Consider the following 26,490-nt stretch of genomic DNA (forward strand, 5'->3'; position numbering starts at 1 on the left):
GCCCCCCGCTATGCGCACGCGCCTTGAGGCCGCAGGATTTGAATCGGCGGCGTTGTTATTGACGCCATATTGGGGCCGGCGGCGGGTGGAAGAGTCGGGCAGTGGAAGGGGAAGCGGCTGGACGTGTTTGCTGGAGCTCCTGCTGCTGCCGCAGCCTCTCAATCTCGCCGCATCGACCACTGCTCTCTTAACTTCGGACGCTACTCGGGCTTCTTAGGAGCCGTATTCTAGCCTCACATCTCACGGGGCTGGTATTGACTTCTGAAGGAGCCGGTCTCCGCGCAGGAGCGCCTCAGGCGCGGCGCAAAGCCCGAACGGACGGCGGGGGCGGCCGGAGCGTCTCCCGGGGGAGCCGCGCCTGAGGAGGCGGAAGAGCCCCCCTGACGCGACCAGCGTGAGCCGCCGCCACCGCCCCTCCTGCTCTCGCCCCGGCCGGCCGGGCCACTGCCCCTGCCGCGGAGGCGGCGGCAGCAGCTCTGTTTCCCTCGCCGGCGCTCCGCCACCCGCCTTTACGCTCTTGAGCCCGCCGGTTAGGCTCTCTTCGGGGCCCCGCTCTTCCCCGCTTCCTTCGTCCTCCCTTCCCTGCCCCCACCCGAGCCCGGCGCCCCGGCCATGGCGTGCGGAGCCACTCTGAAACGGACTCTGGATTTCGACCCGCTGCTGAGCCCGGCGTCCCCGAAGCGGAGGCGATGTGCGCCATTGTCGGCGCCCACCTCTGCCGCCGCCTCCCCGTCGTCGGCCGCCGCGGCCACCGCCGCTTCCTTCTCGGCCGCCGCCGCCTCGCCGCAGAAGTATCTCCGAATGGAGCCATCTCCCTTCGGCGACGTCTCCTCCCGTCTCACCACAGGTGGGAGTCTGTCTTGCGGCCCCCCGAGGGGTAGGGGGCGAGGGATGAGGTCGCGGGACTGGGGGTACAGGACGGCTCCCCGTTCTTAGCAAAGTCCTCGGCGGCCACATTTCTCTTAAGGAGCTCTTTCAATGTTGGAGACACAATAGGAATGGCCTGATATCGGGGGAAAGGGTTGGGGGTGGGGTGGGTAGGGATGGTGCTTTGCCGGGTATTGTGGGGTAGAGGAAGGTCTTTTCCTTTGGGCCAAATGACTGGAATCGAGCGTTTCCGTAGTCTGGAGAGCCCCAGCGGAAATGATCGGAGAGAGTGCTACACGGAAATAGAGGCAAGCGAAGGGTCACACATTTCACCCGAGTCTCGATGGCTGTCTCCCAGAATCGACTGGTTGCACCTATTAACTCTGGGACTGGGTGGTTTGAGGCTAGGCGGCCGCCCCTCTTCCAGTTCAGACATGGCTGATTTTAGTACGGAGGGGGTGGGGGAGGGATGTCACTGGGGCGAGATCTAGGCCTGTCATTAATCACCCACAAGAACGCCACTTGGGCTGAGTCAAGACCTGTTTCCCTAGCAGGGTCAACAACAAAGAAAATGCTCTTCCCGAGTACTGTAATACGATCACACTGTATATGTCTAGACCTTGAGAAACTTGAACTTTTAATGAAAAGCAAGTTGTATTGAAATTCGGGGCTGAGTAGTTGCTTTAGTTAAAAGTGCTTTATTTCGGCCCATGAAAGTACTTTGGAAGGAAAGGGCTAGGCCTTGAAAATAATAAATCAACCCAAGATTCCAAGGGACTTCAGAATATTTTTGCTGTTCCTCTTGAAACATTTCCTGAAAGTGACTGGGGAGCTACCTCTTGACTGCCTTGTATTGCGTTTGTGTCCGTTTTCCCCTGTACTTTGAAAATCCTTGTGTGCCCCTGGGATAGTCTTTTAAGATAGGCTTATGTGGACTGATTGTGTAAATGTTTCCTTTGTGCGTGTAGCATGCAGAGGTTTCGTGTGTGAGCCTTTGGTGATAATAAGATCTGTAGACAAAGCCTTTTCATAGGTTGATTTACGTGTTTATCGTTAGCTTTAGAAAGAAAATCTGTGGGCAGTATTTACTGATAACTTGATTTGGAATTGACATAAGTTTTGTTATTTTTCAGGTCAGACTTTTAAAATATCTTTTTCCAAATATACGGGGAGATCCTCAAATGCCTAGGCTACCATCTTTTGCTGTTGGAACAGTGTCAAGAATGAGTTCCTGGGGATTGATACTATTTTCAGAGTTTGTCTTTTTAGTGAAAGACTATCACTGAAAATTGAAATGATACTGTGGAATCTGTACTTAATAAGGCCACTTAAAAATAGCTCTAGCTAACCAGCAATAAATTTCATTCGAGGGGGGTGAATGAATACAGTGTTAGGTTTGGGAGTTAAAGTATATTGCAGTGCTAAAATAGTCTTGAGCATATAAGGTAAGTCAGCTAGGGGCTATATTTGTCCTCACTTTAAAGGGAATTAATTCAGAAAGAATTGTGATTCTTTGCAGATCTGTCATTTCATTGATGTATTTGAAGCATTCACTAATGCAGTTGACTCCGCATTTTCTTGTATTTCAGTTAAGTGGACTATTACTATTATAATAGTAAAATGACTGGAACTATTGAAATTGTTTAAGCCTGCTGATTCAAATTCACATTTTTCCAGAATATTGGTATGTTTTCTGTTTTTCAAGGTGTTTTTGACATCTGCTGTAAGTTTGATCATATTCTGAATTCTAAAGTCACATGCTAACTGATATTTATTGAGTCTCTCTGAAAAGTTTTTTTTTCTAGCTGTTTCAATTAGAGGACAGCAGTTAAAATTGATTAACTTTTGAGTTGCTAAAATTTACCTTTTTAACTGTGGTCTTGGAATGACATTTTACATGTAAGTTAATTTAGCCTTATGTTTACCCAGCCAGTTTTGGGCTTGCTCTTGTATGGTTTTGGTAATGGTGTCATAATGGGAGCTGCAGTGTTGTGCAGGTATCAAAGAGCTTCCCAGTTTTCATGTCCTCTAACTTGAGTACCTAATTTTAAGGTCCTATTTTAAAAGTGGTGATTCTTTAAACTTGTCTAGAGTGAATACCATATATCTTTAGCAGAAATAAGTAGCTAGGATTGGAAATGAAGAGCAGCTTAACCGAAATGAAATCGACTGGGGCTCTATGAAAGTTCTTTGTTTTCATTTCTGTGGGTTCAAATATAATTTAAACAATTTACAACTAGACTACTGAAGTGCAATTTTTTTCAGAACATGTGTATAATTTATTATGAATTTACTTGTGTTCTCTGGATATATTTATATGTAAGTGTTTTTTGATATGTCGCTGAAGTCATGTTGTCGCTTCAGGAACTGGGTATCTTTTTTAAAACCCTAGCTTTGTTTTTTTTGGTTGTTAGTCATCTCAGGAAAGTTTGACTTGATGACTTATTTAAATCAATATTTTTCAAACTATTTCAACTTAATAATAGGAAAAAGGAAAGAACTGGCAAATAAAGTTTTATTGGAACTCAACCATGCTCATTTTTTTTGAAGTATTGTCCATATCCCTTGCCGGCTACAACAGAGGGGTCAAGTAATTGTGACAGAGGTTGTATTTTCCCAAAGATCAAATATTTACTGTCTGGTTCTTTTCAGAAAACGTTTGTCCAGTCTTCGTTGAGGGTGTTGGCAGTGAGGTTTGTAGTAATCTCAGGATGTGGAAAAAGAAAACTGCATGATACCTGGAGATGGGGGGTGGCGGGAACCTCTTGCTGTGGTTGGAAAAATGAATGCTTCTACTTAGCTTTATTAGTACTCATCCTGGCAAGTTAATTGAAAACTGATTTCAAAGAGTTCGATCCTCGTTGACTGATTTTTGAAACCTCTCAGAATATTATCACTTAGCCAAAAGGTTGTCGTGACATTCCCTAGAGCAAAAATATTTTTAATAAAATATATGAGACTGTCAATCAAATCCAACACATTGTTATTCATAATTGTGTAGTGAATGAATGAGTGGCTGAATGAAGTGATCCTTCTGTGAACTCAACCTATTTGAATTTGCTAGACAGGTTTATACACATCATTTGACTTGTTACCATTGCTCTAGTCTGCCTTAGGAATTGAGTTGGATGAAGAGTTAAATTCCTTTGTAAAAGCTCATTGTATTTGCTGGAAACTTGCCATTAAGAATGGAAATTGCAGCTTGTGAATGGGGAAGGGTTTACAGGAACTTAGATTGTTCTGTAGACATTGATGCATGCCTGCAAATGGAGACACCAGCTGGCTTAAATGAAGAATAAATGGTTCTACACAAATGAGATGTCTGTTGGAGGAGGCAACATTTCACTTCAGATGTCATTTATATTGAGCCAGAAGTGTTTTTAATATTTTGTGGTTATTTAGACAGCTGTTAGGTTGCTTCTAGTTTCTCAGTGGATTTGGCAAATAAACTGTTTTTAATGGTCTTTATACTTTGGATTTTAAACTTGATATTTTATTTAGGACTGCGTATGTAGCTGCAATTATTTAATAGTTCTATGAATTATGCATTTAAGAATCGTGTAAGTTTATAAGCCATTAAAAGCAGAGTGCAGTTGTATTCATTAAGCTATTTTGTTTTGAAAGTAGAAAAATGAAAGCCTATCTTGAGCACAGAAACACATAGTGTAAACAGTCTAGATCAGAGAAGAGATTTGCTAACTCTTTGTTAGGTGAAAATGCTCCAATGTAAAGGAGAATAATAAAATTTCTTCAGTTTTCTTGAATGGCTTTATAGGAAAAAGAATATATTGTGTATTACTCAGATAGGCCTTTTCCTAAGTGTTTAGATAGACAGGAAGACAGTGATAGAAATGGTTTAGTTTTGAAAGGTTGAGAAAGAGGTTCATTGGAAGTGCCCATTTTTGTGTTTTTCCTCTTTGAAAAGAAACCTTTGATTATTCTTCCACTTAAAAATGCATAATGATAGCATAGGTTAAGTTTGGACCTCTTGGGTAGTTGGTTCACAAAACAAGAAAATGAATGGTATTGGGTTTTTTCAAGTGCCCATAAGTGAATTGTGTACAAGGTTGAGTTGTGTCTGACTCTTTGCGACCTCATGGACTGTAGCCCACCAGGATCCTTTGTCCATGGGATTTTTCCAGGCAAGAATACTGGAGTGGGTTGTTATGCCCTCCTCCAAAGGATCTTTCCAACCCTGGTTTCAAACCTGCGTCTCCTGCATTGGCAGGCGGATTCTTTACCACTGAGCCACCTGGGAAGCCCCATAGGTGAATTAACCAACAACTTACAGTCCTTGCTAGTACTTGGTAGCACTAACAGTTACTACTGCTAACCCTGTGCTAATACAGAATGTTGTCTATGCATATGTGAAACCACAGTGCATTTCTTGACTTTGAGAAGACTGCCTACTTTCAGAAAAGGGTGAAGAATGGAATGCCTGTTAAAGCCTATATGAACCTTTCTGGCATCTGCAGATGTTGAAGAGGTCGTCACAAATGACCTTAGTTTAAGAGATGCATCTTCAGTTTTACTACTGAGCATAGGACTTCTAGAACTCAGCATCTTACCATTGTTTCTCAACTTTCTAAACACACCTGAGAAATATCAGTGGCAGTTTTGTAGCAAAGACTGTTAGTGAAAAGGAATGTCCCCTGGATTTTGAGAGGGTAGGTGGGACTTGTCTAGTTTGAGAATAATCTCAGAGGTATTCTTACCTGCTATACCTTCTCTCAGTTAATGTCTTATACAGAGTTTTAAAATATTTACTGAATGTATTTGTTGAATTAAGGTTTGGGCAGTTTCAAGAAAATATAATTTCAGTTCTCCTTCTGTACTAGTTTTTCTTTTTAGAGTATTTTGTGACACTAAAGTCACAATATGTGACATTTTTTAAAACTGTGACTCAGACAAATGAGTAGTAACAAGAAATACAGCATTTATTTTAGTTTTAAGACTTCTAATAGTATTTTGAGGCTCTTGAAGTACACCAAAAGTATTCCTTAATGGTTATGTGTATTACAATATTTGAAATAGCCCCATTTACAAGGATTTTACCATTTTCAAAGATTTTACATGATTTTTAGGAAAAATAATTTGTAATATGAAGTTCTGAGCTTTCATTTCTAAAGGAATTGAATGATTTAAGTTAAAACAATTTTTTTTTTTTTGGATGGGAAGATACTGCAATTATAATTGAGCAGGGAGAGAACCCTTGCAGGTAAATTACAATTCTAGTGTCAGGTTTGATATTTATTTTGAGCCCTTTGATCATAATTTTGCATTGTGCCAGATTGTATAATCTTTCTTGTGATGATAGGTTTTGGGGGGTAGTGGTAGTGGTTTTTATCCTTCCAGCACTAGAAAAATAGCTCACAATATGCTTGTAGTTTGTCTTAGAGTATAACTGCTTTCTTCCTCTCTTTACAAACTGTAAGTCACCAATTTTTATATGTCACAGATATCATAGATCATCCTTAAGTATAAATGCTTTACAACGTTTTGATTTTATTAAAACTATGATTTGTTCAGTTTTTGAGTTTGATTGTATTTTTAAATTCTCTGTTCATGTACCTGGATTTTCTTACCATTGTTAAAAAATGTAAGTACTTCCTCTGAAAGTCAAGCTTTTGTGAAACTCCTTTGAGTTTCAGATTCTAGGCTGGTTAGGCAAAGAAAAGACAGTCTATGGGTACTGACAGCTGCAACTGCTGGTACTTATAAAACTAAACGTGAAGAAAAATACCATAAACTTTATGGTTTATCAAATACTTATTTTAATTCTCTGTGGACAGTTGTCCATATTAGCATTATTTTCACCTTTGACAGCCTGAGCATTGAAATTGGCTTACTGATTATGTCACACTTTTACTACTGAAGCTTATTTATTGACTGTTTCTGAAATTGTTTTAGTCTGTAGTGTACATTCAGACTTTGGTTTAATATTTATTTTCATTTCCCTTAATGTTATTTCTTAGAAAACTCCCTCTAAAAATCGAACTAAAGGGAGGAAGTTTGGAGAGATGGACCTGGAAGAGTTGCTTTTCTTTCTTTTGTTTTTAAAAAGCATAGCGTCAGTGATCTGATGTAGCAGTTTAATAGAAGGGGGGTAGAATTTGAAAGGTTGCAGAAAGCCAGCTTTTCAAACGTTACTTTCCTTGAACTTTGCCTTTTGTTACAGAAGATTGCCTTGTTCCTAGTGCTGATGCATAATTCTCTGGAAGAAAAACTTTTCTAAGCAGTATAATTGGTTAAAACTGTAGGAGGTTTTAGGTGGTTGTGACAGATGGGGGAACCTGATCCATGGCTCAGGGTAAAATAGTACATTATCAGAGGCTGTGTGGTAATGCTGACCTGTCAAGTTTAGAATGATTCCAAACTGTTGAAACATCAATAAATCTTTCTGGTTAGTTACAGATGCCTATCCTCAGAGGAAGTAGTTTAGAGACACTTGAAGCATCCCTTGTATAAATATCTGAATGGAATACAAACATTTCTTTTAATTATCCTGTTACAGTCATTGTATTTTCAGAGCTCTAAGTAGATGAGAATTATGTACCAAAAGCGTACTACCTTAACAGGCATAGAGTTTGATGTTTCATTGTGTGAAGTATCAGTAGTACATGGCAGTGGATCCCTCTATTCTGACATTCTGTTTTTCTGATTTATTTTCACTTTAGGTACTCATGGAATATTGGCTAGGTGTACTATTATGATACTGGAGAGGGTAGTAGATGTTAAGAGGTTAGGCCCTGAGATCAGGCTTCAGTTCAGTTCAGTCGCTCAGTCAAGTCCAACTCTTTGCGACCCCATGAACTGCAGCAAGCCAGGCCTTCCTGTCCATCACCAACTCCCAGAGTTTACTCAAACTCATGTCCACTGAGTCGGTGATGCCATCCAACCATCTCATCCTCTGTCACCCCTTCTCCTCCCGCTTTCAGTCTTTCCCAGCATCAGGGTCTTTTCAAATGAGTCAGTTCTTCACATCAGGTGGCCAAAGTATTGGAGTTTCAGCTTCAGCATCAGTCCTTCCAATGAATGCTCAGGACTGATTTCCTTTAGGATTGACTGGTTGGATCTCCTTGCAGTCCAAGGGACTCTCAAGAGTCTTCTCCAACACCACAGTTCAAAAACATCAATTCTTCAGCGCTCAGCTTTCTTTGTAGTCCAACTCTCACATCCATACATGACTACTGGAAAAACCACAGCTTTGACTAGACGGACCTTTGTTAGCAAAGTAATGTCTCTGCTTTTTAATGTGCTGTCTAGGTTGGTCTAACTTTTTTCCCAAGGAGCAAGCGTCTTTTAATTTCATGGCTGCAGTCACCATCTGCAGTGATTTTGGAGCCCCCAAAAATAAACTCTCACTGTTTCCACTGTTTCCCCATCTATTTGCCATGAAGTGATGGGACTGGATGCCATGATCTTAGTTTTCTGAATACTAAGCTTTAAGCCAACTTTTTCACTCCTCTTTCACTTTCATCAAGAGGCTCTTGGCTTTCTGCCATAAGGGTGGTGTCATCTGCATATCTGAGGTTATTGATATTTCTCCCGGCAATCTTGATTCCAGCTTGTGCTTCATCCAGCCCAGCGTTTCTCTTGATGTACTCTGCATATAAGTTAAATAAGGCTTGGGTTTGCCTTATTCCAGCTGTATGACCTTTCAGAAGACATTGCAGTAAAGCCTCATTTTCCTCATCTGTAAAAGTATGCACTTGATAGTAGTATCTGCCTTCTGGGGATGTCGTGAGAATTAAGAGCATTTCCTGTCCCTGAGTGCTGGAGATAGTTACAGTTGGGCAACCTCAAATGGGACTTTTTACATTGTCCAGTAATCCTGCTGTTTATTCAATGAATAACCTTGCTTTTTACTTCTACTTCATGGGAAAAATAGAGGCCATCAAATGGCAGCATCTTCATTTTTCCTAGTACCTACTCTACCAATGTTTTTGCATATTTTGTTTTGTTTTTAGTATCATTGAGGAAGATTAAGTGAGATAATTAAAGCCCTTTACATAGTGAGGGAAGGACCCCACTTGTCTCCAGAGGAACCTTATCCTTTGGTTTTTGTCTGTCAACCAGATCTTTGCTTTTGGCTTTAAATACTGTTAAACCTCCCATTATAAAGGAAATGAAGCATCCTCATTTTTCCTCCAGCAGTCATCCAGATTCCTCCATTTCAAAACTAGATTCAAAGAGATTTCAGATAGTCTGCTTAATTCTACTGGGCTCTCAACTTACTTCTAGTATACTTGTACCTCAGATGGCTTTTGTCAAGCCAGCGATGACTTCCATGGCACACAGTCAGTCCTCATCTTGTTTGACCTTCCTTATAGCATTTACACTGCTGACACTCCCTTCTTTTTGAAATATCTTGTGTATTTTAATCTTCTATGACAGCACTGTTTTCTTCCACTTCTCCAGCTGTTTTTTTGTCTTCATCTGGCCATGAGTTCTTTGGTTCTAGGTTCATTCAGTTCCACTCTTTGCTGGCTTAACAGCTCCTTTAAGTGATCACACATGCATGCATGCTCCTGACTTCCATTTCCACCTACAGGTGACTGTCTAATTTATATCTTTAGTTCAGGTTCAGCCATGGGAAGTTTAGACTTTTTCTTGTCATATCTTCCCCAGAAGCCTTTCTTCCTCCCACAAGTCAGAATTTTTGTGAAATCTTTTGATATTTTAAGTATTCACAATTAAGTTACAGAATACATGGGTTAAACAAAAGATGTCTGTAGGTTTCCAATCAGTGTCTTCTGGTGTGAGAGAGATATATATATATATACTATATATAATATGTATATACCAAAATATATATATATGTAAAGCAGATATCAAAAAGCAAATGTGTTTATTCACTATCAGTCACATAATGAACATATTGATTATGTTAATGTCATGTGATGAATCTCCTTAAGTAGGGCCAGGCAAGTTTAAATTGATTTACAGGGTATTTTCCTGCTCAGGAAGGATATGTGTTAGAATTACAAAAGCCATCCAGGTGAGAGTGGCAGATAAATTAGATCATCCTTAATGTTTTTGTGCTTGTAATAATCTCAGCTGCTACTGCTTTCCTTCTCTTCCTCTCCATTTCCTGGCATGTCCAATAGTACATAAACCAGCCACTTTTCTTTTTAATTGCCACAGTAGAGTTATTTTAAGCAGGGGATAGAAACTTAAATGTCCATAGTTCCAGACAAGTAATGAGTGAAATAAACAAGATGGGGACTTGTGAATTCCAGTCTTCCTCCTGACCTGCTGCATCACCTGGAAACTCACTAGAAAATGCTTAACCCAGGCTCCATCCTTCATAGGGTTCGTTTTAACAGAATCCCTAGGTGGTTTGTGTGTGCGTTAAAGTTTTAGAAGCACTTGAGAACTTACACTCAAAAGGCAGCAGCCACTCTTGAACTGAACTTTGCCACATAGTCCAATACCCACCCCCAACCACTCCCTCCCCATCAACAGTAGCCAGAAATCTGATCATTCAACTTTTGAATGTTGGCCACACTGTTTTGAAAAAAGTTCAGGCCAGACATATCTTTGGACTCCATTTAATTCATGAATCATCAGTTTGCAACCTCTGGTTTCCAGATATGCCATTTATGTGTGTATGTGTGTTTGGGGGGCCCTTATAAGTTGTTAGGAGAAACAGGTTAGTTTAGCTTGCTTGTATTGCCCTATAGTCCTCCTCAAGGAGTCTGCTCTTTGTCCTTCCAGACCTTACCTTGTTTTGATGGTCCATGGTTATTTGAAATAGAAGCTGAAACTTGGCACTAAATGTTTTCCAAAGCTTGCATATTTGGTTTTGGATAGTTCAGTTTCCTCTTTCTCTTCACCATTTACTTCTTTCATTCTTTGTTCTTACTACTCTTTTTCTAGCTTGTAAGTTACTTGAGAAGATAATTGCAGATAGTAAAAAAATAAACAACAAAAGCAGCATGGTTAACACATAGAATTTAATGTAATATAAAATAGAGGTATGAAACTTCATGTGTATCAGGGAGGCGCTCCCTGTTGACTGAGCATGGTTTGGACTCCTTGCATTAGTGACTCCCATTGTGCAGTTAACTTGTAATTTATACCTAGACCTGAAGAATTTAATAAATTGAACCATTTACTTCAAATAAGTAATTATTGTGTAGTACCAGTGAAGTAATAGAATTTGACCTGTACTAATTATAGTTATTCTTCCTCTTGTAGGGGATAAATGAATGACTCTAATGCAGTGAAATAAAATGTAAATTTAGAATCTGAGTCAGTTTCCTTTAAAATACTGTAGCCAGTACCCTGGTGTTTATATAAATATATGCAGCTATATTATGCTTATTAGGATTCGTGGTAATCCAAATAGAAGTTAAAACTGTAGATATACCTTGATGATCTTGTGTTAAAATTTGGTTCCAGGTTCTTTTAACACAGCAATAATTGTAAAGTAAATTTAAAATGGCATCAGCTCATTTTTTTTAATTGGATAGCTCTTGATTGGGTAAGAATATTATCCTTAAGGTTCCCTCAAGGAGTCTGTAAGAATTATTCTAGTTTCTGATCAGATGATCTAGGAGAATAGTTGAAATTACAAAGATGGGTCTCTGTAGCAACTCTGAATTGTCCACGTGATAAAATACAGACGTGGTGTCTGTAGTTGAGAGCTCTAGATTTGGTCTGTTATTTTATTTGGAACAGTTTTAGTTTTAGGTCTTAATAGCTACTGCAGGTTTTCTGTACTTAATTGTGTACAGATTTTCCATTTCATTTGTGTTCCTCCCTAGAACTGACAGGCTTTCAAGATTTATTTCGTTTTTAATCCCATTGTTTGAGTTAATCTGTTTAGATGAACTTTTAGCTTGTTTGTTTTCAAAGATACTTCATAGAGACATTAGCATGTAAGGTGATAATAAACAGGTCTTTATTTAAAACTGTTAATGAAACTGTTAATGTTTGATCTAGTAATTATGTCAGTAGAAAAACAGGAAGTCCATACAGGTCTGGAGCAAAAATTTAGTTTCACTTATCACCAATTTTTAGACATCTTATGGTTATGGACTCGACTCTAGAAAGATACTTGATGATGACCCTGCACCCCCACCCCCATTTCGTGATTCTCCTGTAAACACATTTCTGATTGCTTCTAATTTTCCCTTAGCTCTCAGTCCCACCTTGATTCTATTTCTTTTACCATCATCAGCAGCTTTTTTTTGTTTTTAATCCTTGTTTTCTCCTGTTTATATTGTTGACCTTGTTCATTGTGTCCAGGGTTTTTAAAGCACTCATTGGCAACTAAGATGAGTAAACAGGCTTTATTGTCTCAGGCCAGGCCTTCTTTTTTCACATTTACCTAGGTTTTTTGCTTATATATATATATATATATTTCAAATATCCCAAAGGAATAGGCTCACTGATAATCTGCTTATTACAGAGAATTTCTTTAGCAACCTCAGTGATATTTACTAGATTTGGGAATGAAAATGCCCTTAGTCATAAATCTGCTAATACTGACTTTCACTTAACCTAATAAGTGCAAAAAGTCTTAATATTTTACAGTTAACCTTTGAACAATGTGGGCTTGAACGGACAGATCCATTTATATGGATTTTTTTCACTAGTAAATAAAATGGTAAATACACCATCCAAAGGTGGTTAAATCCAAGGATGTGGAACCCTGCTGATGTGGAGGAACCATACCCTTGGATACAGGGTTGAACTACAAGTTACATGGACTTTCAACAGCAGAAATTCTGCACCCTGAAAATCCCCATGTTGTTCAAGAGTTAAGTATATGTAAGAACAAGGGTGATGTAGTTTTAAGGATTTTGAAAAGGGATATACCACAACCATTTGAGTGTAGATTGTTGTGAAAATGCATATTCTGCCCTCATTTGCTGCAAATTTAATCTATGCTTCTCAAACCAAATACGAAGCCTGCATGATTAAAACTGGAATGTGCAACTGATAATGTTAGTGAAGGTGCACTTGACTTTCTTCAATGGACTAGTAAATTTGTTGGCAACACAATGTCAGATGTTACATGTACTTGGAATAGGATGTCATTTTAGTTCCATAAGAGATGGCTAGATTTTAGTTTAAGATTAAGCGACTATAGGTACTTTGTTGATGTATGTAAGGCCATTATCCCGCTGGTATGGAAGCAACTTAAGTTGACCAGATATGTAAATTGAACTTGTGAATTCCGGAATACTGAATCTTGGGAGATTTCTTGGTTATCGGCTTCAAAACTGCATAGACCTCTGAACTGATATAAATTGAACTTGAGGTTTGTATTACTAGTTAGCTGTTTGCTACTTTGTTGTTGTTCAGTCATTCAGTGGTGTCAGACTGTAACTCCATGGAGTGCAGCACACCAGGTTTCCCTGTCCTTCACCATCTCCCAGAGTTTGCTCAAACTCATGTGCTTTAAGTCGGTGATGCCATCTAACCATCTCAGCCTCTGTCACCCTCTTCTCCAGCCCTCAATCTTTCCTAGCATCAGGGTCTTTTCCAGTGAGTCAGCTCTTCGCATCAGGTGGCCAGAATATTGGAACTTCAGCTTCAGTATCAGTCCTTCCAGTGAATATTCAGGGTTGATGAAGGAAAAACATCTACTTCTGCTTTCTTGACTACACCAAAGCCTTTGGCTGTGTGGATCACAACAAACTGGGAAATTCTTCAAGAAATGGGAATACCAGACCACCTGACCTGCCGCCTGAGAAATCTGTATGCAGGTCAAGAAGCAACAGTTAGAACTGGACATGGAATAACAGACTCGTTACAGATTGGGAAAGGAGAACGTCAAGGCTGTATATTGTCACCCTGCTTATTTAACTTACATGCAGAGTACATCATGCAAAATGCTAGGCTGGAAGAAGCACAAGCTGGAATCAAGATTGCCGGGAGAAATAGCAATAACCTCAGATATGCAGATGACACCACCCTTATGGCCGAAAGCCAAGAGCCTCTTGATGAAAGTGAAAGAGGAGTGAAAAAGTTGGCTTAAAGCTCAGCATTCGGAAAACCAAGATCATGGCATCCAGTCCCATCACTTCATGGCAAATAGATGGGGAAACAATGGAAACAGAGTTTATTTTTAGGGGCTCCAAAATCACTGCAGATGGTGACTGCAGCCATGAAATTAAAAGACGCTTGCTCCTTGGAAAACAAGACCAACCTAGACAGCATATTAAAAAGCAGAGACATTACTTTGCTAACAAAGGTCCGTCTAGTCAAAGCTATGGTTTTTCCAGTAGTCATGTGTGGATGTGAGAGTTGGACTATAAAGAAAGCTGAGTGCTGAAGAATTGATGTTTTTGAACTGTGGTGTTAGAGAAGACTCTTGAGAGTCCCTTGAACTGCAAGGAGATCCAACCAGTCCATCCTAAAGGAAGTTAGTCCTGAATATTCATTGGAAGGACTGATGCTGAAGCTGAAACTCCAATACTTTGGCCACCTGGTGCAAAGTACTGACGCCTCTGAAAAGACCCTGATGCTGAGAGTGATTGAAGGCGGGAGGAGAAGGGGACGACAGAGGATGAGATGGTTGGATGGCATCACCGACTCAATGGACATGAGTTTGAATAAGCTCCAGAAGATGGTGATGGACAGGGAAGCCTGGCGTGCTGCAGTCTGTGGGGTCGCAAAGAGTCGGATGTGAATGAGCGACTGAACTGAAATTGGACCATTCACTAAAGAACTTTGTTGATCATGTGTTACCAATATTAGAGCATCTTAAGAGCACAGTGAGGCTTAGATGACATAGTTCTATCGTAATAGGTATAAAAAGCAGTGTCATAGCATTCAGAATTCTTCAGCTCCAACAAGTGCTCACAAAGATGTGGAGCACCTGGAACTCATATTGCTGGTGGGAATGCAAAACATAGTTACTCTGGAAAATGGTTTGGCAGTTTCTTAGCCATATAATCAGTCCATCCAGTTCCATTCCTAGGTATTTACTTAAGAGAAATAAAAATTTGTCCACCTATGGGCTTGTACTTGAATATTCATAATAGCCCCCAGTTGGAAACAGTCCAAATGTCCACCAAAAGGAGAATGGATAAGGTGTGATGTATACCATATATACACAGTGGAATACTAATTAACAAAAAGGGATTACTGGTTGATGTAACATCATGTATGAATCTCAAAACCATTTTGCTGGATGAAGACAAAAATCTACTCTTCATGATGGCAGTTTTAGAAAACACAAAACTGACAGCAGAGAAAGTGGTGGCGGTGAAGATGGTGAATGAGACAACAGTTGGGGGGTGATAAAGTTCTTTATTGTGGTTGTGGTGGTTCCAGAACTATGTATGCACTTGTCAGAACTCATCAAATTGTATATTTAAATTGGTGAATTCATTTGTAAGTTATGCCTTACAGTTCCTTAATAACATCTCTTAAATATTAGATGGTATGGAGATGTATAAAGCTAAATTTTTAAAAGTTTTACCATATCTTTCTTCTTAGGCTAGCACTTGTTCAAGACTTTCAAATGAACAAATGGTTACAGCTATTTTGGCACATTTTGGTTGTGCTTTGGGTGATTTTTTTCTTGTGAAGCAAAAGGAAGAATAAGTAATCTTGAGAACAGTTGTGTCACCACACTGATCAAAGACTAAGTCACACAAAAGTTAAGGCCAAATTACTTTGTGCTATTATATTTGAAGTCGTTGTGAGTAAACTTTGAATGCTTTGAATGGCACTTTTGATCAGCATGATGGTAACTGAACATAAAATGATAAATGAGTGAAGCTTGCTATGAGATCAAAACATCATTACTTTAGAAACCTCTTAAAGAATTTTGCTACTGAGTTATTTTTTAAAAAAAGGATATGTGTGCCTGACCTAGTTGGTACAGGATGTTGCACTGGTTTTATTGGACACCTCTGTGAATCTTAGGGAGCCTATTTCTCTCATGGTGCTTAGCTGTTCAGTAGACAGCTATCATTACTTTAGAAACCTCTTAAAGAATTTTGCTACTGAGTTATTTTTTAAAAAAAGGATATGTGTGCCTGACCTAGTTGGTACAGGATGTTGCACTGGTTTTATTGGACACCTCTGTGAATCTTAGTGAGCCTATTTCTCTCATGGTGCTTAGCTGTTCAGTAGACAGCTATTTTATTTCACATTGGTAACTTTGTTTTAAATTACAATTTCACATAAATGGAAAAGGACTGAAAATGACCATGTTTAATATAAACAAATGTTAAAACATTTTGAGAAATGATAGAGACATTCAAACCACCATCCTGAGGTTAGTCATTCCAATGTGTGATTTTTGTATTCATGTATGTTTAAAACAGATTTGTTTACACACAAAATTTTACATAAATGGAATCTTCACTAGATGTCTTTTGCAAGACGTTTTTATTTTTTATTTTTATTTTATTTGCAAGACTTTATCTTTTAATTGCTTTCTAGTTATAGTAATGAAACTGGCAGAATCTAAATGCTTAAGGGACTAATTGATATCCCTCACAGTCTATCTCTCAAAAGCTGTAAAAGTTCCTACTGGAGAAATAAACTGAGAAAAGAGATGTGAGATTTAAGTGTATACCTAAAAACAACTTCTAGTATTAAATTTTTCAAAAAGGATTGTTTTCATTTTACATAAATCTTTAGCCTTCAGTTGTATTTCAGTTCATTTTTAAATTGCATCATTTTAGAATGGTGTGGAATTACACTCCATTATATTTACAGAACATTTTATTGCCTGTTATTTTTGTTTACTTTTGCTTTGGGTTGGGATTAACAAGCTTCCTGGGATGTAGTTTCCCATGGATATCCTATGAATTTAAGAACTGTGGTGGTGGTGAAAAGAAAGTCTGTTTAGGGGGGAGTGGGAACCTCAGGGAGGGATTTTCTGAAGAGGCTGGCTAACTGTCACTATTTTGAATTAGAAGTCTTCTAAAACTTATCATACTGGCCTAAAGGATATGCTTCTTATTTTTCATTCCTCATTTGATGGTCATAGTTCAAGAGGATGGTAGTGTAGTGTAGTTTTTAATGAGTATCTGTGATGTACCAATCACTTTACGTGGGTTTTTACCCCAAAGATACAGGAACTTTGCTGCTAAGGCTGTGATAGTCATCAGTTCTCTTGAGCTTAATATGAATGGCCATGGCCGCTTAATGTATAATGGTTTTTTAGTTCACATCAACTCTGTCATTTTGCTGACCTACTGCTGTCACCTCTCACTCTTGTGTACCTGTATTTTACATACTTCTCCCTGCTTCTAATTATTTATGGTCTTGGAAAAGCCTGTTGAATAGTTCTCTGTGTGGTGAATAAATGACCTTTGAGTCTGGTACTCTTAGAATCTGAGTGAAATACATGTTTCAGTTCAGACTCCCTTATCTTTACCATTGAATGAAAAACTTTTTTTTTTTTTTAACTAATGAGTGCTCAGAAAGAATGGTATTTTGGAATAGCTGGATTCCAGGTGGTGTGTATGTGCTATTTCTGAATGAGTGACTCCATTATGCTGAAATGAATTCCTCCCAAAACAAGTTTTCGAGATACTTGAAGAGAATATTTTCAGTAGAACCCAACCTATTTTTTAACTTGAAAGTTTATTTTGCCAAATTTTGACTTTTTTTCTTCTAGAACAAATTCTGTACAACATAAAACAAGAGTATAAGCGCATGCAGAAGAGAAGACATTTAGAAACTAGTTTCCAACAGACAGATCCATGTTGTACTTCTGATGCACAGCCACATGCATTTCTCCTCAGCGGACCAGCTTCACCAGGTAATAAAAGAATTGATAAGTGAAAGGAAATGTTACTTAGTATGGGAAAAAGGAAAACAAATTGCCTTTAGTCATCAACCTCCTATTTCTCCTTGATTTTTGAAAAAACATTTATACAGGTAACTCATGATCTCTTAAAAATATGGTACAAAAAAGGTAATACCCACTTGGATTCCCATGACTCAAAGACAGCCACCTGTAGGTAACATCCCCTGAGTGGACTTCCCCATAAATGCTATGATTCGTAGCCTCTGTTAAAGAAGAAAAAATAAATACAGCCATATGCTTCTCTGTCAGGTATAGATGTACCTTGCCGTGGCTAAATACTGCATTTTACGGGTTTCCCATAATTATAATGATAGACTTGAAATTTCTATTACCGTATTTACAAAAATGTCCCTGAACATACACCCTCACACACACTTGTTTTTTAGGATAATGCCTAAAGGTTGATTATTTTGATCCTACATCTGTTTTTACCTACCTTTTATTGGAGAGGATAGTTTGCAAATACACTTCTTAAAATTTAAGATGTAAAACTGAGGGCTATTTGAAGTGAAGGGGATCAGTCGCTTGGTCCGACTCTTTGCAATCCCATGAACTGTAGCACGCCAGGCTTCCCTGTCCATCACCAACTCCTGGAGCTTGCTCAAACTCATGTCCATCGAGTTGGTGATGCCATCCAGCCATCTTATCCTCTTTCGTCCCCTTCTCCTGCCTTCAGTCTTTCCCAGCATCATGGTCTTTTCCATTGAGTCAGTTCTTCTCATCAGGTGGCCAAAGTGTTAGAGTTCCAGCTTCAGCAGCAATCTTTCCAGTGAATATTCAGGACTGATTTCCTTTAGGATTGACTGGTTTGATCTCCTTGCTGTCCAAGGGACTCTCAAGTGAAGGGGATAAGTTGGTGAAATTTTGTAAGGGGAGGTGAGGGTAGAGACAGGATTGTATCAGTGGGAAAGCAAGCTCCTCTCACTTGTCAGTTTACTTCTTATAAGATCAATTAACTGGCAGCCTCAACAAAGCTGAGATTTTGAAAGTAAATAAAGATAGCCTTAGTTTGGTAGCTGTGGACTAAAGCTGGTATGCTTTATTCTTGTATATCAGTACACAAGAATTCTGGTATTCTGTTAACAGCTGATGCTGAACACAGGACAGACATACTTAGTTAACTGGTCCCAGCCATCAAGTTAATAAAGAGCAAGTATAAAGATGAATTGGGGCAGATAAACAGGACAAACAATTGAGAGCAAATCTGTGTACTTATGTTTATAGAATACTTGCAGCAGTGTTAAGGGTGACTGACATAACCCTGAGTTCTAAAAAAGATTAATTTCAGATGTTCTTTTCAAGAAAAGAGGAATGATGTTTTTGGAAAATAAAAGTACCCTAAGTAAATACTTCAAGAGGAATGCATTCTGAAGAAATCTAACACTGTCTAAGTGGCTGCTACATTAATAGTCTTTAAGGATGCTGAACTGTAAAATTTAATGTTGAATATTAGGAATATATTCTCAGTATTTATTTTTACAAAGTCTCTCCTAGCTAATAATTAATTTAAAAACAAAAAATTTATTTTGTTTGTATTTTGTTATTCTCTCAACTCACCTTCACAGTTCTCCCCCCTTATATTTGATGGCATACATCTTGCTGTGTCTTTGCAAAGTTGTAAACTGATAGGATTAAACCTGATTTAAGACTAGGGAAATACTGTGCTAAAGACTGATAGAAAAATGCTTTTATATGAGCACTGAAAATACTCACATGAAACCACCTCAGTTAGATGATGCTTTTCTATGATGGCTCTAAATCTGATGAGGTTTTTGTTCATGTTGTACATAGGGACTCCATCAGGAACATCCTCACCATTAAAAAAAGAACAGCCCTTATTCACTCTACGGCAGGTTGGGATGATCTGTGAACGTTTATTGAAAGAACGTGAAGAGAAAGTTCGAGAAGAATATGAAGAAATATTGAACACAAAACTTGCAGGTAAGAGATGAGTTTTAGAGTCTTTCCAGAAACTCATCCAAAGAAATGCATTCTTTCTTACATACATTTTACACATCAATTAAATTACCCCTTCTGTACACTGGTAGGAGTATTCTCTAAGAACCAGAAAATTTCAATTCAAGAAAGGAAATGGAACTTGGCTATAGCTCATGGCCCTCCTTAGTGACTTTAAGAAATAGTATCTGTTAGCCATGTAGATAAGCAGCAATATTAGGAAACTAGATATTTCTTTTGATAATACCCTATGCTTTGGCTGTTTACAGAGAAGCCTGGCGGGCTACAGTTTGCTTGTGGGTTTTTTTTTTTAAAAACTCTTGGTTGTTTTTTTATATTTTTAGGTTCTGCTTCTACCTTTTTTTTTCCCTTTTTTTTTTTAAGTTATTTTACTTTTCCAAACTTTGAAGTTTTTGTCTTACATTGGGGTATTAGCCGATTAACAATGTTTGAGGTAGTTTCAGGTGAAGAGTGAAGGGACTCAGCCATATATATACATGTATCCACTCTACCCAAATCCCCTCTCCCATCTAAGCTGGCACATATCATCGAGCAGAGTTTCATGTGCTATACAATAGTGCCTTGTTGGTTATCCCTTTTAAGTATAGCAGTGTGTACATGACCTTCCTAAAAGTCCTTAACTAACTCTTCTCCTCCGGCTTCCCTGGTAGCTTAGATAGTAACAAATCTGCCTGCAGTGCAGGAGATGTGGGTTCAATCCTTGCATTTGGAAGATCCTCTGGAGAAGGAAATGGCAACCCACTCCAGTTTTCTTGCCTGGAAAATCCCATGAACAGAGGAGCCTCGCGGGCTACAAGCCATGGGATTGCAAAGAGTCGGTCTTGACTGAGTGACTAACCCTTTCTTCCTTCTCCTCAGCAACCATAAGTTCATTTTCTTAAGTCTGTGAGTCTCTCTGTTTTATAAGTTCATTTGTATTATATATAACATGCCATAAGATAATTTCTCCTCTGACTTCACTTAATATGACACTCTCTAGGTCCATCCATGTTGCTACAAATGACATTGTTTCACTCTTATTAATGGTTGAGTAATACTCCATTGTATATCTATACCACATCTTCTTTATCCATTCTTCTGTCAGTGGACACTTGGTTTGCTTCCATGTCTTGTTGTAAACAGTGCTGCGATGAACATTGGGGGTCCATGTATCCTTTTGGATCACGTTTTTCTCTGGATATACGCCCATGAGTGGGATTGCAGGGTCATATGGTAGCTCTATTTTTACTTTTTTATGGACCCTCCAAACTGTTCTCCATAGTGGCTGTACCAATTTACATTCCGCCAACAGTGTAGGAAGGTTCCCTTCTCTCCACACCTTCTAGCATTTGTTTGTGGATTTTTTGATGATAGCCATTCTGACCACTGTGAAGTGATACTGTAGTTTTGATTTGCATTTCTCTAATAACTAGCGATGTTGAACATCTTTTGATGTGCATATTGGCTATTGTCCTTTTTGGAGAAATGTCTATTCAGGTCTATTGTCAGAAGCTGCTTGTAAATTTTGGAGACTAATTCTTTATCGGTCACATTGTTTGCAAAGGTTTTTAACTTTGTGACTTTCATGATAATTTTGCATCAGTCTGAACACTTGAAATTTAACTGGCACTGTGTACATAATTTTATTTAGAGTATCAATCTGGTGCATTCTTTTAATTATCCAGAAAATTTTTTTCCATAAAATTTGATAATTTAAGTGTAGTAAATAAAATATGTATGCTAACATAACCAGACTTTCCCCCGATTTTTAAGCCACTGATTTAATAGATATTGATATTGTAAACTTCATGATTAGGGAGTTAAAGTGCTAATACAGGTGAGAGAATTTGTCAGTTATATAACATCTTTTTCTGTGGCATCTAGTTAGGTTACAGGTGGATATTTGGATTAATTACATATTTTACTATGCTTTTTAGTCCTGTTTCCTCTCATTGCAGTACATTACCATTCATAGACCACTTATAATAATTTTCAGAGGAAAAATATCTTTATTTTTAATAAGTAAAGAAATAAGCCCCACCCAGCTTATACATGAGGTTGTGATTTGAGCTGATGTGGGTTTCCTAAGCTCCATGCTCTTTCCATTTGATAAGCTATTATTACTGAGGTTGTGTGTCTAAGTGCCAACTTAGAATCATTTCACTATATATATTGGACTTTTGAGTTTCTCTGGCCTTGATATATTAAGAGGGCATTTTTACAAATCATGTAATTGATATTTACCTTTATTTATAGAACAATATGATGCATTTGTGAAGTTTACACATGATCAGATAATGCGACGATATGGAGAACAGCCTGCTAGTTGTAAGTATTTCATCTTTGAACCAAATACAAAACAATCTTATGGAGATGTTTGTTATAATGTATTACAATTATCTTCATACACAAGAGAACTTAACAATATCAAGGAGAAAAAGTTTGGAGGAAATAGGCAGTAAAATTTTACTCAGGCTTTTGCTTACTTTTGCTTACTTAATACCTAAGGCAGTATATTAGGGATGAAGTTTTGGCGTGTGTTTAAATTTTGACCTGAACTTTGCACTCATTTTCCTTTTCTCTTCCTTTAGATGTTTCATGAATCACGTTTTCTGCATTTATGGGCTGCCTTGTTCCTTGTTGAGTTGTTGCAAGAGGTCCCAATTATGACATGCAGCAATGCCAATACCCCTCTGTGAATACAGGTTATTTCAAGCTTTCGTCAGTGGCAACCACTCTTAGGCAGCAACTGGATTTGGAAATTCCTTGATGTCAATACCACCCGGATGTGGACCTTTGCTACCTGTATTAATGCCAGTGGCCTCATTTGCTGTATCATTACAATTTGGCTTCTATTAATATGTTTGGAAAGGATTAAAGCTGGTATTCTAAGAACATGCCCTTCACTGGTTGTGTAAATAAAACTGTAGAAAGACACTTCAGATGAAGTTAGTGTGATTTTAATTGTGCACTACAACCAAGCTATAACCAGTTATTAATAATTTAGAATGTAATCCCAGGACATTATTAAGCAAATAGCCTACAGTGCTTCCTATGAACTAGTGAAGGAGGAGGGCATTTCTGTATTCCAGGACTTCTTGGGGTTTCAAATGGGTTTATATGATTTCCCTGTTGGGATTTTTTTTGGTAGTTTTTATTTATTCTAGCAGTCTTTTTAATGAATGTTTATAGCTGCATTCCCCCCCCCCCCAGTGTATCATTGTTTTACTGCCCTTGTAGTACTGGAATTTAGTTGGAAGAATAAAACATTTACTTCTAATCTGCTTGTTTTTAATGTACAGATGGGTAGTATTTGAATAAAGCCAGTGTTTTAAATGTAAGCATTTTCCAGGAATCAATTTTCTGATAAGATTTCAAAATAAGTCTTTTCATAAGCTGAGATCTGATTCCAAATTGTCTCTCTTCTCATTGCATGACAGAAGGTTAGTTTTAACAACTGTAGACTTTAAAGGAAAATATATGAAAGCATCATTCAATGCATCTAATTCCCATTCCATACATGCTTTCCAGACACAGCTTTCCTATAATGAAGTGGCCAAAAAGTGCTTCAGTGAATTCTTTTAAATTCTATTAACATATTTCTACTAATTAAGTCATAAATATACTGGGATATGTTTATAATTGACTAATTAGTGGAAGACAAAAGGATTTTTTTCCTTTTAACTTCAGTAATTATATTTCACCAAAATTATATTCTTTGTCTAAAACAAGGCCAAAAAGTGATATAGGGCCTTTGCAAGATCCTCAGGTAATTGATACGCACCTCCATTAAGTGCTTTAGAAACATTGGTATAGCACAGGGTGGCCATAATTAAGGTGGATAATCCTACCTGGCTTTAATGGACTGATGGATTCTCAGCCTCAGCATTACTGACAGTTGGGGCCAGATTCAATCTTTGTTGTGGGGAGACTTACTGCATGTAGGATGTTTAGCAGCATCTCTGGCCTCTACCACTAGATGCCAGTAACACCCTCCCCCAGTCTTGACAACCAAAAAATGTGCCTCCAGACACTGACAAATGTCAGGGCAGGGGGATGAAAACAGTCCCCAGCTGAGAACCACTAGTCTAGTGGGACAGCATTTTAGAATGCAAGAGTAAGTAAAAATATGGAGGAGTGAGGATAGAAAGAATGTAAATATGCTTTATCTCTTCTTCATTTCAGAATGAACATTCTTTTTATATAATCACATATGACTTTTCATGTAGATTTAAAGTTTATAAAAGAGCTGGTCTTTGTTTTAGAGGATATGCTACAAGGAAAACTGGTGCTGGCAGTCTGAATGGAGCCTCAAATAACATTTTAATTCTAGATTCAACTTTGATCAAGAACAAAATTTCCCCCACAGCTAAATTTCTGCTTATCCACCTTACCCCAAAATTCTGTCTTATGGGCTGCTTCCTGATTTTAACTGATTTAGTGGGTGAGGTAATTTCAGAAAATGAAAAATGGGAACTTCTTGGATTTATTAACAGTTAACAAGATTTAGATGGACCCAGTAGGTGGTGATTAGTACAGATACAAGCCACACTTTGAGTTCCCAAAAAGCTCTGAAATTGCTTCCAATAATTATAGAATTTAGCCAAGTCATCTTATTCTTTAAAAGGCAGTGCCGGTATTGTGCCGTACTCAGTTACTGTAATGTAACTAGAGTAAATCACTGGATATAATTCTCTGTATAGGAAAAACAGGCCCAGGCAATGTGAAAAAAAATACAGGAAGTTTAAAAAGATCAATGCTATCTTTGGCCTATGGCAAGAACTTCCATCCTAAAGAAAATGGTTTCCAAATGAGACATTTATTGCATCAGCAATGGTTAACTGGAGCCCCTTGCAGGCTCTACCCCCTGAGACTGCCTTAGAAGACTGAGGGGAGGTGAAGACTGTTGGAATCTGTTTGACATGTTCCCCAGCTGATCCAAGGTTGGAAATGATTTTATGTACCTTTTTTGGGTTACTCCCTTACTTCAAAATTACACAGTAACTGGTGTTAATAAGTGAATATCCTGCTAAGGCACCTGATGAGCCTGTCCTGTCTACTCAGAGAGACGGCTCCAGCAGTTACCTGCTCCTACCTTTGCCCCAGCTGGGGAGCATTAGCTCATTCAAAGGTAGGGCCAACAGTCCTCCCTCCTGCACCCATTTTCCTTCTATATATAATTCTCATAAACAAAAAACTTGACAAAAGACTAAGTCTTTTGATCCTATAATCCCTCTCTAGGTTAGGTATTACCTATTTTTGTGTTCTATAATCTTTAAAGCAAAACTCAGGAGAATTTTCTAAACTTCCATTCTTCTCCCACTTTTTTGGCTAATTTTTATTAGGAAAAAACCAAAAGCTAAAAATACAGTCCAACAATCCTCTTAAAGGGAACAATTATTTTGCCGTTTTTGCTTTGTATGTATATTGTTTAAAAACATGTAGCCCACCAGGCTCCTCTGTCCATGAGATTTCCCAAGCAAGACTGTTGGAGTGGGTTGTCATTTTTCTGACCCACAGATTGAACCCGGCTCTCCTGCACTAGCAGGTGGATTCTTGTCCCTCCTATTTAAAGGAATGCTTTCCTAATTTAACTTCTAATCCATATTCAGGTTTTCCCATTTGTCCTCAAAATGTCTTTTGCAGCTTTTTTCCTCCATAAAGCAGAATTCAGTTAAGATTCTGACTTTCTGCAACAACTAAGCTTGTCATCTTATTGAATGTCGTTAATTAATGCCATTAAACTCGTCTATCCCTTTAAACATAACTGTAATCTGGAAGTTAAGTCTAAAGCATTTATTAGTTTCACGTTAAGACTTCAGTATAGGTTGATGCTATGATCTCTGTTATTATATCACACAAAGTGATATGATAAGTGATGCCTGGCAGGCTTTGTCTTCACTCTTCAACCACTCATTAGCCACCAACACTTTCCACATTGCTAAATCTAATCAGCATTTGAAACACTTTGTTCAGTTGGCAAGATACCACCACACTGGCCTGATTTTCTTTCCTTTGCTGGCTGCTGGCCCAGTCTTTCTCTGAACTTTAAAACATGCCAAGAGTTGACCTGGGGCTCCTTGCTTCTCCTCATACTCACTTTGGTGAATATAAACTCCTCAGTTGATGGCCTCTCCATTCAGAAGTTTTTCAGAGTCCTGAATTCCTCACATCCTTCATCCAATCTTGATTTCCATCTAAAATCTCAACCATCTCTACTACTACCCTTGTAGGAGACATTTGTGTCTTGCCTGGATGATTTCAGTTCAGTCGCTCAGTGGTGTCCGACTCTTTGTGACCCCATGAACCACAGCACGCCAGGCCTCCCTGTCCATCACCAGCTCCCGGAGTTCACCCAAACCCATGTCCATTGAGTCAGTGATGCCATCCAACCATCTCATCCTCTGTTGTCCCCTTCTCCTCCTGCCCTCAATCTTTCCCAGCATCAGGGTCTTTTCCAGTGAGTCAGCTCTTTGCATCAGATGGCCAAAGTGTTGGAGTTTCAGCTTTAATATCAGTCCTTCCAATGAACACCCAGGACTGATCTCCTGTAGGATGGACTGGTTGGACCTCCTTGCAGTCCAAGGGACTCTAAAGAGTCAAGAGTCTTCTCCAACACCACAGTTCAAAAGCAATTCTTCAGTGCTCAGCTTTCTTTATAGTCCAACTCTCACATCCATGCATATAACCACTGGAAAAACCATAGCCTTGATGAGACGGACCTTTGTTGGCCAAGTAACGTCTCTGCTTTTTAATATGCTGTCTAGGTTGGTCATAACTTTCCTTTCAAGGAGAGATGATTTCAGTGACCTCCAAATTGGTCTTTGTGTCGCCTCATTTGTGTCCCCTCCCCTATTCTCATAGCCAGTGATCCT

At 38.7% G+C, this 26,490-nt stretch overlaps 2 protein-coding genes across 5 annotated transcripts in view; one reads left to right on the top strand and one right to left on the bottom strand.

Annotated features, from left to right (window-relative positions):
* The first annotated feature begins 90 nt into the window (after positions 1-90).
* Positions 91-22,895, top strand: AKIRIN2 (akirin 2). 3 transcript variants are annotated; one of them, XM_081528611.1, is made up of 6 exons: positions 91-135; positions 472-847; positions 17,468-17,611; positions 19,451-19,600; positions 21,872-21,943; positions 22,207-22,895. In XM_081528611.1, the coding sequence occupies exons 2-6, from the start codon at positions 613-615 to the stop codon at positions 22,215-22,217; spliced, it is 612 nt and encodes a 203-aa protein (XP_081384737.1). In that variant the 5' UTR covers positions 91-135; positions 472-612; the 3' UTR covers positions 22,218-22,895. The 3 variants fall into 3 exon arrangements, with proteins under 3 accessions (XP_081384737.1, XP_081384738.1, XP_081384740.1); XM_081528612.1 differs by having other exon boundaries at positions 19,463-19,600; XM_081528614.1 differs by lacking the exon at positions 19,451-19,600.
* Positions 17,417-26,490, bottom strand: part of ORC3 (origin recognition complex subunit 3) — a 68,383-nt gene continuing 59,309 nt past the window's right edge. For both annotated transcript variants that reach the window (XM_081528588.1, XM_081528587.1), the window contains exons 20-21: positions 17,779-17,862; positions 17,417-17,602 (exon numbers count right to left, since the gene is read on the bottom strand). In XM_081528588.1, the coding sequence (XP_081384714.1) occupies positions 17,847-17,862 (16 nt within the window). In that variant the 3' untranslated portion in view covers positions 17,417-17,602; positions 17,779-17,846. The remainder of the gene's footprint in view (positions 17,603-17,778; positions 17,863-26,490) is intronic.

This window comes from Giraffa tippelskirchi, chromosome 9 (genome assembly GCF_054371585.1).
Source record: "Giraffa tippelskirchi isolate mGirTip1 chromosome 9, T2T-mGirTip1v1.2.pri, whole genome shotgun sequence".
NCBI classification, from domain to species: domain Eukaryota; kingdom Metazoa; phylum Chordata; class Mammalia; order Artiodactyla; family Giraffidae; genus Giraffa; species Giraffa tippelskirchi.

Excerpts from the sequence above, each read along its gene's own strand:
- AKIRIN2 (XM_081528611.1), top strand. The coding sequence starts at position 613 with ATGGCGTGCGGAGCCACTCTGAAACGGACTCTGGATTTCGACCCGCTG. Across the intron at positions 17,612-19,450 it reads CAGCGGACCAGCTTCACCAG|GGACTCCATCAGGAACATCC; the intron begins GTAATAAAAGAA and ends TGTTGTACATAG. Across the intron at positions 19,601-21,871 it reads ATTGAACACAAAACTTGCAG|AACAATATGATGCATTTGTG; the intron begins GTAAGAGATGAG and ends CTTTATTTATAG.